Genomic DNA, 16,451 nt, shown 5'->3' on the forward strand with positions numbered 1-16,451 from the left:
AAAAGAGTCGTAACAGAGAGCTGCGAAGTCGTCACTTATATATGAAGTGAAGTCATCACAACGGCGACTTCTCCATCGCCCTGATTGCCGAACACGCGAGACCCCTGAAACGATAGATGGTGATGTGCAAGTGTCGTTTACTATTCTAGGGTCTGAAACATATTTACACGAATGATATATTTCTCCGAAAGTGAAACAGGTACAAGCGGAGCGGAACTACCGGAGAACATGATGGGGTAGAAACTACTGAAGATACCTGGATAGGAAATTATCAGAATCTGACAGAGATCATCATTTCTCTCGATAAAGCTTGACGAGATATTGGCTCTTGTTTACGATGGAGTTAAAAATAAGCTTAATTAAATTAGTCTATAGCAGTGACATACAAGTCAAATCAAGTCTACGAGTAAGAGTCAAGCAGAGACATATGACATTCTGTACATCAATCATTCGAGAAGTAATTTTGTTTACGTTGTATTCAATACAAACTCTTCATCCCGAGGTAGCACGTCTTCTGACATATGAAACACAAGTCTACATTCAAACTTGATCTTTGTCTACTTTGACTCCACACATCACCAGGGTCTCAGGTAATGATCAATGCACGGATACGCGTATACTCGTCGGGCGCGTATTTTAATCAATCAGATTATCTTTCGATATCGAGGCTGACAAACGTTGTACTTAGGGACAACTCCCACAACCCGATCCGATACCGCAATGTCGTCGACAACTGGGAATAGACGCCGACAGCCCACTTACTAACTCCTGGTGACATGCCAATTAAAGTGTAGTCGCTTCCGATCCACGATCCTTCAGTCATATCGTCTGATGAGAAACCCTTGAAGCTTCTTCCGCAATCCACTCCAAGATCCCTTCACGTCGTAACTCTTTAGGTACTCTCGACAACATCTCTCGCACGTCATTCGCAGTCAGACCATTACAAACCTTGACTACCTCCTCGAACCCCTTTCCAAGATGATGTTCTCCAGGCCCAAGCACTACATTGAGCTTGATATTTGACGCCCCTGCTGCAAGCCATAGAACCATCAGCTTCACCCCTGGGTCACCACCAAAAGCACCACAACCCCAAAGACCAGTGAATACAGAATCACCTTCGTAGGAAGTGAACCCATTTGTTGCCTTGTTGATTTCACGGTCAATGTTCTCGGGGTATAAATCAGGTAGGTCGTCACTCGATGAGCGTTCTACCATGTCCATCTCTAGTGCATCCATAAAGACCAGACGTCCTCCTTGCCAAGATTTCTGGTCATTATCCGGAGATGATGTGGGATGAACCTCCCACTCGATATTGCGTCGTTGACCTTTGACATCCACCATTGCTCTCGCACCTGAAACGGTGATGACTGCATCGTCCGCCAGATGAGGTGCTACTAGAACAACAGGGTATGCCTCAGGGGCGATGCCAACGAATATTTCCTCCTGAGTAGCTGACTGGCCGAATCCAATGACCTTGTTAGATGAGACCACGACAGCACCTCCTTTTCCTTGGACATGAGGGTGATGAGTATCTGACGTGTGGATATCTGTGTATTTGATTTGTACGGGTCCCAGTCTAGCATTTGTTAAAGACACTTGACTGCTTTGGTGAATCTCGTACGAGACAAGATTATCTGATCCAGCTTGGTGATCATCTAGTAGATCCTTTGCTGTGGGTAGACCCTCAAAGTATGTAAACAGAGCTTCTAAGTACATCCGCACTGCAATGGGATGCCTCTGCTCTGATGAGTACCAGATGCCTAGATCCTGGTAACCATCATCATTCCTTTGAGGTACTGAAGAACAAAGAAACTGATGGGCCACAAGACAAGCGACCTGGCCACGACTCAAACAGAGCGGAGAGTCTGCTCGAAGAAGCTCAAGTTGTCCACTGGGGAAATAAAGCGGAAGATCGAGTGCAATGTCTCGGATCTTGGGCCATGTAAAGTTAAGGATATTGAATTCATCTCGGTCCTGTAGGAATTTTTTCAGAAAGGCATAGTCTCCATCTTGACAAGTCTCTGCGTTTGCGGCAATTGTCTGTAGCCGGTCTATGAGTTGCGTGATACTCGACACTGGAGTACTTATGAGATGATCGAGAAGTGGCCAGAATGGAATTTTACCCTCGTCGTCCTCTTCTACTTGTGTGTTCTCGGGTAAGTCGCTGAAGCGGTCGAGAACTCGACAGGAAGTCGAGCTGGGGAGAAGAAATGGGGGAGGTCGAGATGGCATTTTGATATCTTTTTGTTTACTTTCGTAATTCAATTTAGATACTGATGTTTTCTTCAAATGAGAAGTAGATATAGCTGAGTGTTGCTGTCTGTGTAGTTGGTGATTTGGTGTTGTAGAATATGACTCTTTGCAGATAAATTGACCCCACTTTCTGTCTGTATCAAGTGATGGTCAGAATGGTGACATTCGATGTCCAAGTCCGACTTGTAAGAACTTCCTGAATCTTCAACCAGAGAATTTAAACCGTCTGTGACACGAGTTGGAAGATACGTGTTGTTACTTGTTGAGATTACTCGGACAGCCTTTTGTAAGTCCTCTTTCTCAGTGGAGTGTCTCTACATACTCCCCTCCGGGTAGGTAGATGTTGATATTTGGGATTCTATAAAGAAATACCACACTATCTCGAAAAGGCATATTATATGTGGTCAACTCTTATAGTTTAGCCCGGTATAGACGTGCTTTGACCTTAGCGACACGGGCAGTTATCATTTAGGGTAGGAATTGCTATTGTTTGCCAGTCTTGCTACAGTTTCGGTATTTAGTCGCAGGTTTATTTCTTCCCAAAAGATATCGTTCGAGTTTACGGATAGCAGAGTGCATAGTACGATGAGATCGGGCACTGTTATCCTGCCAACGCGTTCAAGCCACTACACATGACACCTGCACCCTAGCCACTGCAGCCAATACTAACTTTAACTGACTCGGTACAAGCAGGGACAGGCTTGATCATGGAGGGTGATAACCTTTGTGTACCTGCATATCCGCTCCACACACACACGGACGAAGAAGCAACTCAAGATAACGTGCTTATCAAGATGATCCTTGATAAGTGAGAACCTCTTTTTGCTTATGTTGTACTAACAAGCCTCGGCTCGCACTGATATCTCATGGCCAAACTCAATCGACAGCCCTGAGAGACTCAATTTAGCAAACAATAAAAGCCACGTCTCACCACCAAAGACACCGCTATCACGAGCTTAACTATTTACGTCTTTTCAGGCCAAGACTCTTCATCTCCCTCTTACGAGATCAGCCCCTTCGGTCACAGTACCATACGTACAACGTACTCTTGGTACCATTCATCAATAGTCTTATCTCTTTCAACTCATTGCCAATATTTGACCCTCAGCGCTACATCCTCCCTTGCCGACGATCCTTCCTCATTGAACTGCCCTTGCATCTGAGCTCCTTCGCCGCATGCGGGCATCTTTTCTAGCGAACGCCTAGCCTCGTAGGAAATGAGCCAAGTACTTGGGCATCAAAAAACAAACTTCACCAAGAAAGAGCCAAGTAAATAAGATTGTGTTGAGCAAATCCATTGCTTTTTGTTTTCATTCTTTCTGAAAAATCCTTCTAATATCTGCTGAAAAATAGGTATCGTGCGCATAAAATCTCAAATCCCAATGCTGAAAAGTAGTTGTAGTAGTAGTAATTCATCCAAGCCATACATAGTCTCTTTCCATCTGTCGACATCAATTCAGTCATGTCCATCTCTAGTAGAAACTCTTTCTCTCTTCTCATGTAGAAATAAAAACTCTCATCCCGTCATTGTCCGCAAACAGCCAAACCCAATTCCCTCGGCCTGTAGCCAAGGAAGTTCTGGGTTAGGAAGCTGTGGACACAAGAGAAGCAGGTCCTCATTAAAAAAACGTTAGGTTTGTTGTGAAAAACGTGTAATGTTTGCTTGCCAAGAGCCCTCTTCCATGGTTTCCCTCTAGCGTTTTTTTTTTAATGTTTATGGCCCGTCTCTTTTTGTTGTCACCCTGAGTGATACGAAGAGGCTTTTGGGTTGCCTTGGCAAGCATTGTAAGGATCGACTCGAAGTAAGGGTGTGGTCTGCTCTCCGGACTCCTCCAAGTGTTGTGAAATCTAACAAGTGAACTTGTTTAGATGATGATCTGAGCAAGCATGAGACCTGCAAAAGCAGTGATCAAGCTGCCGGCCATGCGAGAGCCAGAGTTGACAGCGACGGGAGTGTCGCTGGGAGCACTATCAGCAGAGTCTGAGGAACTGCCACGGTCAACAGCGGCACCAGAGTTGACACCAGAGTCAGGGCCAGAGCTGGCACCTCCAGTGGATGTGGCAGCGGCCTCATCAGAAACAACAGTGGTGCTGGCGACAGCAGTGGCAGTGGAGAAGGTGGTAGCAGCCTCGGTGGTCTTGGTCTCCTTGGCAGACTCAGTCTGAGTCTCATGAGTCTTGGACTCGTGCTCGGCGGTCTTGGTCTTGGTCACGACAGCGCTGGTAGTCTCCTCAACAGTGGAGGTGTGCTCAGCAGTCTTGGTCTTAGTAGGCTCGGCAGTCTTGGTAGCCTTGGTAACAGTGGTGCTGGCGCTGGTCTCGGTATCAGACAGAGTCTTCTTGACATCGATGCTCTCCCAGTCACCAGACTTGTCGGTCCAGAGGTACTCCTTGGCACCAGGGTTCTGGCCAGGGGCGTCCTTTCCAGCGTAGTCGACAATGGTGACGCTGCGGTAGTAAGCATCAAAGGGAGCCTGTTTGAAGTCGGTGTATCCGCCAGCCCACTCTCGAGTTCCCTCGTTGCTGTTCTTGCCACCGGCGACCCAAGTACCCATCTTGACCTGCATGGGAGTCTGGGGGAAACCAGCGGCGCCCTTGGCATCGGCAGCGTTGAGGGTTCGGACAACGACGTCGTCAATGAGCCAGTCAATCTTGGTGGATGTCCACTCAACAGAGTACTTGTGAGTAGTGCTCAGGGGAGCAGAGACGGGATGGTACTGGGCACGGTCGTAGGTGGAAGTATCACCTTTGCTAAAGTAGTTGGACTGGACCTGAGCATCATCACCTCCAACCCACTCCCAGTCGACCTCATCGAGGTCATCAGACTGAAGAACGGCGCTGGTGACAATACCCTGACCCTTGGCAGCCTGGACGACAACGTCGACACGGCCGAAGAAGAGGTAGTTGTCTGATCGGATTGTGGGAGCCTCGGTCTCCTTGTTGATGCGGAAAAGAGCACCTTGCTCGGTGTACTTGAGTTCTGTGGCAATCATGTTGTGGAAAGCACTGCACTCGCCCTTGGCAAAGTCACACTCAACCTTGGTGTCTCCAAAAGCTGGGTCGGCAGGGCAAGCTATAAAGTGTTAGTATGCATCGATGTTATGAGATGGAACGTTGACTTACTCTTCTTCAATGGGTTGCAGTCAGTAAATGTTTGTGCGGAAACCATGCCAGCGCAGGCCAAAGCCATGGCGGCAGTAGTGAAAGCTTTTGAGAGCATTGCTGCTGTTGTGTCTGTGTGTATTGTGTATGTGTTGCTTGTATATTCGAGCTATGGTCGAGCAGTGTCTGAGCGAGAGAGACAGCGACTTGTATGAGTGATAGTTGTGTGTATTCCTCTTGAGCGATCGTGATTCAATATCTGAAATGAGAGTGTTTTAAAGAAAACGGAAGATGAGTATTAAAAGCGTATGAGTGATGATAGACAAATAGATAGATATAATTACAAAGCTCGGAAAGAAAATGAGGGAAGAGTCAATGTTTTAATGGTAAACGCCTTTGGTCTCGGCGTCTTGAGACAAGACAAGACTAGGCAAGACTAGAGAGTCTGAAGGCGCTTCGATCTTGTGGATCTCTTCAACCCCTGCCCCTGGCCTGACCTGGACCTTGACCCTGACCCTTGTAAGGGCCCTCCCGCCAAGAAGGGCCAAGGGTAAGCCCCCTGTCATGTCATGAGAAGAGAGAATCGAGAGACATTCCGGTTTCGAACAAGACTCAGAAAAAGAGGGAAAAGCATCAGATGGCTGATGGTCTGACAAAGGTACGTACTGTTGAAAGCTGACAGTTTATGGTTAAGCCACTTGTCGCTGTCAGTGGCTGGCACAGAGTTACACAACTCCCCTAAACTTTACTCTGTGTTATTACTGACTGACAGAACTGTACATAGTACAGGCACATTGCTTCCGTGTAAGCGTATTGGCGAAATGATATGTTGAGCTTGGCTATCAGTCGCTTGGGCTGGTAGTCACTGGACTAGATACGAATTCGTACAGACAATCTTAGCTTCTTGGCTTCATGGTCATTCAGAACTCAAACCCATGTCGAATAACAATCGGATTCTGTTAATAATCCGTGATGATCTGCTGAAAAGTGTGGCAATGTGGATAATGTCTAGACGAACCGTGCTAAGCCATGACGTCTTTTTTCTCTCGCCTTTCGTATAGCAAATTATTACATGCCAGATCATGTTGAATATGTATTATTATTGTCAGTTGCAGATTCACAGTAACGATATCCGTAGAGTTTCCAAACATCTCATGACGAGTCTCCATTGTGAAACCCCCTACCTCATGCAGAAGCCAGCCAGTCAGAGACGAGGAGTTCCTGACGATCACCCTCTTCTGACACGCACCGTCTTGAATTCGTCAACTGGTTTCGTACTGACCCTACTTGAGTCAAGGGAGAGGGAATTCCAGAGCATGGCAAAAAATACGAAACTTACCAGCCTTGAGTAGCAATGTTGGTCAATCTTTTCGTAAAAATAGCTCCAATGTCCAGAGACGAAGTTTCTCGGCACGTTTGCCGATGGCTTACGGGCAATTCTGATAAGGGAAATGGGGAAGACCAGGGGGGCCTGATTGAGAGGCAAAGACAGACGGAGGAGACGAGGGGCGCAGACCATCTCGGCACTATCTTGGCCTAGTCTGGGCTGGACCCCTGAAAGCTGGGCTACTTTTGGGCTGGTGTTCATGTTGCGTTGCTGCAAGACAATCTCATCCATCCCTTTAGATAGATCCCAGGGTCTTGGGTTTGTATCACGCATCAAGGGAGTCCCGAGTTCGTATGTACATCAATCTCAGCTTTGACTCTTTGAGTTGACCATCTCCATAGAGACAAGAAACCAAACACGAGATGATCAACTCTTGGCCTATGTCACTAGGAACTTGACCAATCCCTTGGGTCCCTTCGTATACCGACTGGACGTCAAATTACTTGGTTGTCTTGGCAGAACAATGCACTATCAGAGCGCCATACTATCTTGGTGGACAACTGTTAGTAGAGTCGAGCACAGAACAACTTCATCTTATTTCCCCCACTGCTAGTCAGTAAAATTCCCCATATCTCTTTCACTTTCAGTCTGTTCTTTTCCATTCACCAACGGTTCAGTCCTAAAAAGACCCGCCTGGATGTCACTTTTCCGCTTGGCATGATCCATCCAAGTTGGTGCAGTAGCAGTGCTAGTTGGACATTATTGCCATTGGCATTCCCTTTTGCCAATAGACCGACCACTGGAGAAAATCACGAGTTATGGTAACTGTAGATCACAGCGCGCGCCACAATCAATTTCTAATTTTACTCTCTATCCTGGCCAGTCTAGGTTAGCTTTTTGTTTCCATGTCACATGGACCTACGGATACAGCAGTCATCTCTAGTCTAGTCTGGTCTAGCCTAGGTCATCCCGAGCTCTAATCCAAGTTGAGCCTCCTCACTACACATGTAACGTTGGGCTGAGGCTGGATCTGGGGTCGCTTGATGGGATGGTCCCTGAATATCGGTCAAGTACGTGCTGTTGACTAGTTGCATGATTGACAGTTTATTACAGTAGAACTTAATATATTGGTTGAGGCCCAACTCTGCTGTTGATTGATGATGCTATGTAATGGCATCACTCTATTTGTTTCTATTAGCTCATCCTTTGTTTCACTTTGTCACAAATTCCTCATTCCTTATAAATTGTATTGTTTGCGTCAAACATGACAAGGCCAAGTGAAACTGTGTCATGTCAAGACAGTCAAATCAGGGTAACTGATTCAATGGCCAAGCATCCCATTAACCAAGACATAACTCTATTCACAACAAGACACTATTCGGATCCTTCTCTTGTCCGTCCATTAGCCCTTTCGTATGCCGAGTCTCCACCCCTTGACTTTTAACCGATCCTCAGTTTCAGAATTGGAGAATCTCAACGAATCATGTTACTAAAGACCATTCAACCCTCTGAATATCCCTTGGGAGAAACAAACCCAAGCCTTGACGCGCGGTATTTTTCAGAGAATTTTTACTATTTTTTTTTCATGTGAGAGATTAAGATTTCCAATGTTGACGCATTGGTTGTGAATCACCCGCCACTATGGACCATATACGAGTGATCGACCTGTCAGTGTCCACCATTTGATCTTCCTTTGACGTTTGCGGTTGTTCAGCTTGGCAGATTCTTTCTGCTAGTTTCTAGAGCGATGCTTCTGTCAGTATGTGTCTGTGTCACACTGTACAGTTGACATCTGTAGATCATGTAACCTTGTCAAGTGGGTTGCACAAAAACCGGTACAGTACTGATTCAGTGACTGATGAAAATAGTAGACCAGCTTCAGTGGATATGTAGCCTAAGAACTTATCGGTATTTTTGTCTAATCTTCTCTTATTACCTGTTTTTATATAGCTCACCTGCTTTTATGGCCATCTGAACACACAGTCTTCGATCTGATTCTTCAAAGGGGCATCAATAAGAGAACCACATATTGAAACCAGATCGGATGTTGCCCTGTTCCTGGTGGTTTCCAAGATGCCGGTATTTGTACTCAAGTTTCAGATCCTACATCGAGTTCATGCACTCGTAACCCGAGATGAAACCCCCGCGTATCATTCCTCCTTCGAGGGTATCATATCATACGGATGCATCAATCTGAAACCCGAATCACATGACAATTAAGGTTCAGAGATTACTATGAGTGTATGCTTAATGCTTATTCGTGATATCTTTACGCTATTGGCTACCCTAGACAGATACATTGTAAACGTTAACTCAATTGGCAACCCTGCAGACACCATCTAGTTGACTAAACGAAAGATGTAGAAAGGCCTTTGTTAGATGCGGGTTGACTTGGATTAAATCATGCGGCTAGTATAGCCTCAGGCCTGTGTTGGCTGGGTTCAAGGGCTCAGTTTCAACAATCCACGTTGCTTAAGCAAAATGTGTGTCAAACAAATAGATGCTTTCCTTTCTAGGCTATACAACACCTTTAAATGGCCATGTTTTATTTCTCATCCAGTGTCTATAGGGGTCTGAAATCATCCACTTCACCTTCAATAATGATAGTCATGTTGGTCAAACATCATATGCAAATGTCCATGACAAGTGGGTATACAGTCAAGAATACAGAATTGTTTAGATCTTTCCAAAAAGATATTGAATAATCTTTAGCGCATTGACTGTCTAAGTAAGACTGCTTGTTATGAATGATAGGCGAAAGTACAAACCACAGTGAAGACCGTCGTTGACGACAGCTTGCACCACCTCGATAGGTTGAGTTAAAAATGTACCATTTATTCAAAGCCGAGTTAAAACAAGTTTCTTTGTGAGTATCTATCGCCAAGGTACGACGGTGCTACTATTATTGGGTAGTGACATAACAATATCCATCCCACACCAACATTATGTTAACAATCGACCACCCTCCACCAGTTCGGCTACTAAGAACACGCTTAAAGCATGCAACATTCCTGTCAAAGCAACTGACAAATAAGAAACGTATAAATTAAATGTCTGTGAGTCATTTGGCAAACCTCAGGATCGTCGGGACGGAAACTAGCCTCGATCACAGCTACACAAGTCTGTGATAGTCCAAAGTCAGCAATAGCAGATCGCAACTAAGGCATACTATTGCCTTTTACCGCCTTCAGTCTGTGCCTTGCATAAACTAAAGTAGTCTTGCATGCGGAGGGGAGGATGTCACGGCAGTCTGTGGGTAAGATGGGATGAGGAAGAAAGGCACCTTAGACACTAGTCAACTTTTCAAGGACACCATTAGAAATCAGAATGGTAGGTTGCTAGAGCACGTATTGTGTGTTTAGAGTCATTATTAGTCTGCTATTGAACTGCTATCAATGGGAGTTGGATGGGGCTGTTCCTTTGTTGACTTGGGAAGCAGACCAACAAGATGCAACCTCCTTCTCTCATGGACCGATCGACAGGAACACAAGATCTCGACGATACAGCATCAACAACCCGGCCTGCCAGAATATGCACTATCATGCAATGTAGATACAGGTCCCGAGTGACAGCTGCACGTACATGATTCATGTATACATCCATGTCCGACGATGTTCGGCTATCTTGTCATGACCATCACTCACCTCCAAGTCTACAGCCATCGTGTGACGCTCTAAACTACCTAAACTGCCTAACAAAGGTCCATAGAGGCAACCAAGTATCATCAGACCAAACAAAACCAGCCCCAAGTGGAAACAAAGTTATCATCCCAGTGGCGCCCGCCTCTTTTCTTGCACGGTTGCAACGGCAATCCCAGGAACCAGGAACCAGGCACCGCTCTTTCATCATGGACCACTAGATTATTATTCTGACCGACTTTACCAATGAGCGTCATGGTTCCCGTTGGAAAAGCTTAAAGCCACCGTTTTGTTTTCTCTTTCTTGTCTTCTGCTGAGACGGTTAAAGGACTTGACGCCACCAGAAAACAGATCCGTGGCGTTTAGGGCAGACCGTTTTGAAACAGAAAAGAAGATCATACTTAGGATAGACTTAGCGTCAGGGGTCATGACGTTTCTCATTGGGGAGGGCCGTTTGAATCCAACGTCTGGGGCGCTGAGAGGACGCCGGATTTGGTCAAAGGCGATGAAATGGTGGACTTTTTTTTTGTTCTAGAAGTGTGTGTGTGTGATGTAAGTCATTCGATCATATGGTGTAAGTGAGAAAGAAAGAGTCGTGGTTGTTTGATAGAAAGAAAGAAATAGTATATATGGTTCATGAGACCGGGGTCCTTTTGGCTCATCATCACTCTCTTGTTCAGCCATTCATTCATTCACTCACTTCTTTCAAAATGGCCTGGTCAAAGTCCTTCGTTCTTTTGATCACCTCTTACAGCGTTACTGGGGTTCAAGCAGGCCCATGCAAGCCTCGCTCGTCCAGTTACACTATCTCTACCTATCCGGTACCCCAGTCACTCTCTTCCAAGACCACCACTGTCACTTCTTCAGTTACAATAGTCACTTCTGTGCCTTGTTATGGCCCAGACTGTGTTATACCATGCTACGGCCCGGGCTGTAGCACATCCACATTCGTTTCTGCAAACACCAAGCCCGCCTCGACACTTTGCTATGGTCCAGACTGTAGCTCTAACACTCTCGTTTCGACTACTAGTTCAGTTTCTTGCTACGGCCCATCTTGTAGCATACCATGCTACGGTCCGAACTGTAACTCTGGCAGTTCATCTACCACTCTCGTTTCTGCAAACACTCAAACTACTTCTGTACCATGCTATGGCCCAGACTGCAGTTCCATCACTCTTTCAAAAACCACCGGTCTCTCTACCGGGACAGCTTCCTCAGGCACCACAACCATACCCAATGGCTCTTCCACAACATCTTCTTTGTTCACTTCTGGCATGACCAAGGGAAGCTATACCACAACTGAGCGTACTGACACTGCTTCAACACAAACTGGTGCTTCCAGCACAACCCAACAGTCTTCTACTGCTACCACATCTGCTACAGGATCTGGTACCACAGAGACTAACACGCTCTCTACAAGCACTGGAAGCACTCTTACCGCAAAGACTGACACCACTGGATCAGCCTCTACCAACACACTCTCTACCAATACTGTCTCTACCGGCACTGAAAACACTCTCACTACCAAGGCCGATACCACGACTGGAACAGCTTATACCAACACGCTCTCTACAAACACTGGAAATACCCAGACCACAACCGGATCGGCTTCCACCAACACTCAAAGCAGCTCGGCTACAGCGAGCACCACGACAGGATATGATACTTTCACCTCTACAAACACTCAGACCCAAACATCGGCGACGACCACCGGCAGTGGTACTTCCCAGACAACAGGATCAAACACTTCTGGTTCTACCACCGGAAGCGATACTTCCATGACACAGTCTTCACAGACTACTTCTATTCCCTATGGTCCAAGCTCTTCAACAAACTCCGGTAGTTCCTCGATCGCTACGACCCAGACTGCAACTGGATCTGCGACTGCCCAGACTGATACTTCAACAACTTCTGGAAGCTCTTCAGGTTCTCCAACTGGACCTGCATCGTCCACCACTGGTGCTTCGACATATACTGGTGGAACTTCCAGCCAGACTGGTGGTTCTACCACACAGCCCACTGGAACTACTTCCACCGGAGCAAGCGCATCTACATCAGTGCCTTACTCAGTACCTAGTGGAACATCCAGCGCTTCAACTTCTCAGTCAGCAAACACCTCTCAAAGCTCAGGTGTTTCCTCCACAACTGCCTCTGCACCTTCAACTACCGCTTCCCAACCCACAAGCACCAAGGTTACCTCAACAACCACCTCAGGATCATCCACAATCACATCCAACCCATACTCCGTCCCAACAACCATGTCAACCAAGACAACATGGGGAACATCATCGGCAACATCAGGCTACCCACCCCCAAAGCCAACTTGCTTCCGCTACACTCTCGTCGAGAATCCCCCCAGTCCCGACAAGTGCGGCAACACTGGTCTTGACAGGGGCAAGAAAGCCACTGTTCTCGGAAACGGTGATACAGACAGCGTCGAGGCATGTGGAGAGAGCTGTGGTCAGAAGAAGGGATGCAAGGCTGTTGTCTACGGCTACAAGGAGTCTGATTATAACAGGCCTTACTGCAAGCTGCTCGACGGACCTCAGGTTCGTGATGCTGGAGATGATACGGCGTGGAGGTGGTATGATATGTCTTGCTTCAACCCAGATTGTGTCGCTCCACCTGGATATGAATGCGGTTATTAGATTCGTTTTGGCATTTTTACTAGGGTCCATTTTCTTTAGCCATGGCTTTTTGTACCTTTAATATACCGGTTTATCATTAGAACATATACTCTTTTACAGTCTATTCTTAAACGCAAGGATCCCGTCCCATGTAATATCTCAGTGATCAACGTCTCATAGTGCTTAACCCGAATCATTTTTAACTGAAGTCTCCTATCCGAGGACCAAAATACTCATTCTCAGCGAGGGTCTTGAGAAAGCAAGACTGGGTCCCATCACACCCCTCGTATGGCACCTTGTTACCCCACCAGTCAAGGTTGATATCGTGATATTGCAAAGCAAAGAAGATAACCAGCGCCGATATGGCGATACCTACCGAGAAAGCGGCAGAGAGGATATAATTGTACTGGAAAGAACATTAGTACTCGAACCGAACTCTTGTCCAGAAGACATACCTTTGCCCAGAATGCGAGATATCGCTTCTTGATATAAATCCAGGAAAGCCAACCAATCGGCACAGCAGGCCAGATGTAACTAAGGTTATACGGTGCCCAAAGCATACCTCCCGCAAGAAAAACAACTGGGTGGATGCTTCGTATAAACTTGATGTTTGGGTACCTCTTCCCAAGCCACCAAAAAAGAAGAACGACGACCACTCCAACCGGAAAGCCTACCAAGGCCTCGACATATTGACCCCCGGGGCCAAACAGCTTTTTGGGTCCAATAGTCCCCCAAAGCACAGCAGCAGCAAAGAAGTTGTTCAGACCAGGACACATGAAGCGGTACGGAGCATCCTGTGTACACACACCTTCTAGGCGTATCTGATACTGCAAAACACCAACAGATATAAGTGTCGATACAAGCGTTGGGACCATCTGTGCCCAAAAAGTGAACCGAGGTGGTATCTTTAGATAGTGTGCCAGTTTCAGGTCTGCGCTGAAGTAGACTGCTTGAGCACAAGTGCTGTATCCAAAGGCTTTGAAGAAACACATGGCAATGGCGTTTCCCTCGACAAAGGCGCCGCCGAGAAACTCGGAAAGTACGTTGAGTGAAACGCCGATCCCTGTGGTGGCTGATATAATACCAACTGGGACGACAAATATCAGACTCAAGATGACACCAAAAGGGACGACTGCTGGTGTGGTATGTGTCGGCCATTGAGAAACGCCGACGATGCCTACTATAAAGGCTATCGCGAGACAGACGAGATACCACCACTCGGGGACTTCGCGATATGTCTTCATGAGACGATTATGCGCATCCGACACTTGCCCATCCTCGACCTCATCCTTCTTTGACGGGCGGAAACTGTTGACCAACCCCTTGAACCCAATGGCGATTGTTCGGTGGTGATATAGCACACCATAGGTAAAAGCAGCTGTATAAAGAGAGAACAAAAACATGTACGAGCTTATATGCGCAGCTGACAGAAACGCAGGCGAGTATGCTTCATACTTTTTAGCATCAAATATACCACGCTCATCAATAATGGCAGATACATTATACAGCCCCCCAAAGTGATCAAACACCCGATTCGAGTTGATAGGGAGATAAGCAGTATGGTAGCCATTCCCGTAGTAAACGCCCAATATGACGAAGCATGTTAGCAACGCGCCGCAGAATAGATTGAAGGTTGTAAAGAAGGGCACCATGAGAGGATCGCAGCCCAGTGTAACTATGTTCCAGTCAAACGTTGGGAGGGGGTTGAGTCCCAGGCCAGTATGTCCGCCCGTGACGTTGGCCAAGTCGCGGTTGTTGGGGGATACCCAAGTCATCCAGCTGAACCAACTTAGACCGGCAAAGAGATAATTCGGTAGCCAGAAGTAAGCAAACATTGCGCCAAATGCTAGGCTGAACAACCTAAAGCGAGATATATCCCAGATCTTCTTGAAGGGTCCAAGCACAGGGACATCTCCTTCGTCGTGGAGTGCTGTGTTGAGAGCTATGCAGACCAATGTTGTGGGCCATAGGCAGTATGAAGGGTAGACGAGGAAGCGTCTGCAAATCCCAGCAAGTCCATAGCCGATAAACTTGGAAGAAAGACCAAGCAGGATCTGATATCCCATGTTCATTGCATAGGGTTGGTTAAAGTATTGCGGAAGATACTGAATCCAGATAATGTAATTCGTATAAGGCGCTCCCATCGAGATACTCGACATGATAGTAATCAGCATATGTTCCTTCTTGGTGAACTTCCCAGGATTGAGACTATGCCTCACACCGAAGAGAGTGAAACCAATATCGGGCAGAGTCTTCTCGAGGAACTTTCCAAAAGGGTATGCTAGGAGTTGCGGCACCGCAAGACCGACGCCGATCATGGGTTGGCGGATCTCAAAGAAGCTGTTGATAAAAGAGACAGCGCAGGAGAAGATGATACCTATGACCCAGGCGCGTATCGTGGAGCAGGGCATGCTTGGGTCATCGTGGTTGTCGACCACGGCACGGACTTCAGCGTATGGTGAGTTGTGCGTAATCAACGCTGCCTCGATCTTTATCTCTTGTATGAGTGCCTTATGTCGCTCAGGATGTTTCAAGATGTCATCCTGGTCTATATTGTGTGAGTATTTGGTGTTTGAATTCGTATGGGCTAACATACTTAGAAAATGTTCAATCTTTTGAATAACTGAGAGAGGAAAGTTGGGGTCTCTCTTGTGAAGCTTGTATACCTTGCTCATCGTCTATTCGTGTCAGTTCTTGTGTGTCTGGTAAAGAGATCCAACATTCTCACTTTGTGCACATCTTCAAGAGACAATGTTGCTGCCATCTCCCTTGCTTCAAGTAAATCATCTTGAGTAACGTCAAGATCCCTCTCAAAACTACCCTCAACCTCGTATGCCTCTTGCGACCTGGGAAGTGAATCACCGCGGGACTATAGGTTGTTAGATTGACACAAGACACAAATAGAAATACTGACTCTTTCGTTAAACTCAACACCCGGAGCACTCACTAGAGCCTCCGACTTTTGTGTTTGGCTTGCCATGAGGATAGAATGCTGATGGTCATTGATACTAGAGAGCTATGTTGTCGAGAAGAAAGGCGCGACGACGGGTCCTGGATCTTGATATATCCAAGTCGAGATAGCAGTCGCCCAAGGCATTGGAAATGTATCCAGTTAAAGATAAATGCAAACATTCAGCTCTATAGTCTTCCAAGGATTACATGATCGGCCGCGCGGGTTATGATTAAAGATGATAAATGTCTTGCCAAGAGATCATGTCCAGCACGCTGAACCAATAAGCTAGTCTAGCTGCTAGTGAGAATAAATATGCTTATTTCAAGGCTTAGTTCTGGAGCCACTACAAGGCAGTGCGGATGAAGTTTATCTCGGCTTGGCCGATGGCGATAGATGCAGTGTAACACACAATACGTCAAGCTGACTATCTACGCTTTATGTATGATTTGACTAAGCTACCTAATTAAAGTAGGTACTTTAATTGGTGATCTCAATCTTACTTTGATAAATGGTAGAACAATTAGACAACACTCAAGACATGGCATTGGTCA

At 46.4% G+C, this 16,451-nt stretch overlaps 5 protein-coding genes across 5 annotated transcripts; 1 reads left to right on the plus strand and 4 right to left on the minus strand.

The window, feature by feature from the left end:
- Nucleotides 1-492: 492 nt before the first annotated feature.
- On the minus strand, nucleotides 493-2,232 carry FGSG_09290 (uncharacterized protein; the record flags this gene model as incomplete). The annotated part of the gene is made up of 3 exons (XM_011330172.1): nucleotides 493-534; nucleotides 763-768; nucleotides 949-2,232. 3 exons carry the CDS (start codon nucleotides 2,230-2,232, stop codon nucleotides 493-495), a joined length of 1,332 nt encoding a protein of 443 aa, XP_011328474.1.
- A 1,886-nt stretch (nucleotides 2,233-4,118) lies between these two features.
- FGSG_09289 (uncharacterized protein) lies at nucleotides 4,119-5,443 on the minus strand (the record flags this gene model as incomplete). The annotated part of the gene is made up of 2 exons (XM_011330173.1): nucleotides 4,119-5,326; nucleotides 5,377-5,443. 2 exons carry the CDS (start codon nucleotides 5,441-5,443, stop codon nucleotides 4,119-4,121), a joined length of 1,275 nt encoding a protein of 424 aa, XP_011328475.1.
- A 650-nt stretch (nucleotides 5,444-6,093) lies between these two features.
- On the minus strand, nucleotides 6,094-6,874 carry FGSG_13545 (uncharacterized protein; the record flags this gene model as incomplete). The annotated part of the gene is made up of 2 exons (XM_011330174.1): nucleotides 6,094-6,225; nucleotides 6,695-6,874. The coding sequence occupies 2 exons, from the start codon at nucleotides 6,872-6,874 to the stop codon at nucleotides 6,094-6,096; spliced, it is 312 nt and encodes a 103-aa protein (XP_011328476.1).
- A 5,704-nt stretch (nucleotides 6,875-12,578) lies between these two features.
- On the plus strand, nucleotides 12,579-12,968 carry FGSG_09288 (uncharacterized protein; the record flags this gene model as incomplete). The annotated part of the gene is made up of 1 exon (XM_011330175.1): nucleotides 12,579-12,968. One exon carries the CDS (start codon nucleotides 12,579-12,581, stop codon nucleotides 12,966-12,968), a length of 390 nt encoding a protein of 129 aa, XP_011328477.1.
- Nucleotides 12,969-13,146: 178 nt separating this feature from the next.
- Nucleotides 13,147-15,927, minus strand: FGSG_09287 (uncharacterized protein; the record flags this gene model as incomplete). Its single annotated transcript, XM_011330176.1, has 5 exons — nucleotides 13,147-13,353; nucleotides 13,403-15,495; nucleotides 15,544-15,625; nucleotides 15,676-15,816; nucleotides 15,895-15,927. The coding sequence occupies 5 exons, from the start codon at nucleotides 15,925-15,927 to the stop codon at nucleotides 13,147-13,149; spliced, it is 2,556 nt and encodes an 851-aa protein (XP_011328478.1).
- Between the last annotated feature and the right edge of the window lie 524 nt (nucleotides 15,928-16,451).

This window comes from Fusarium graminearum, chromosome 4, assembly GCF_000240135.3.
Source record: "Fusarium graminearum PH-1 chromosome 4, whole genome shotgun sequence".
In the NCBI taxonomy this organism is placed as follows: domain Eukaryota; kingdom Fungi; phylum Ascomycota; class Sordariomycetes; order Hypocreales; family Nectriaceae; genus Fusarium; species Fusarium graminearum.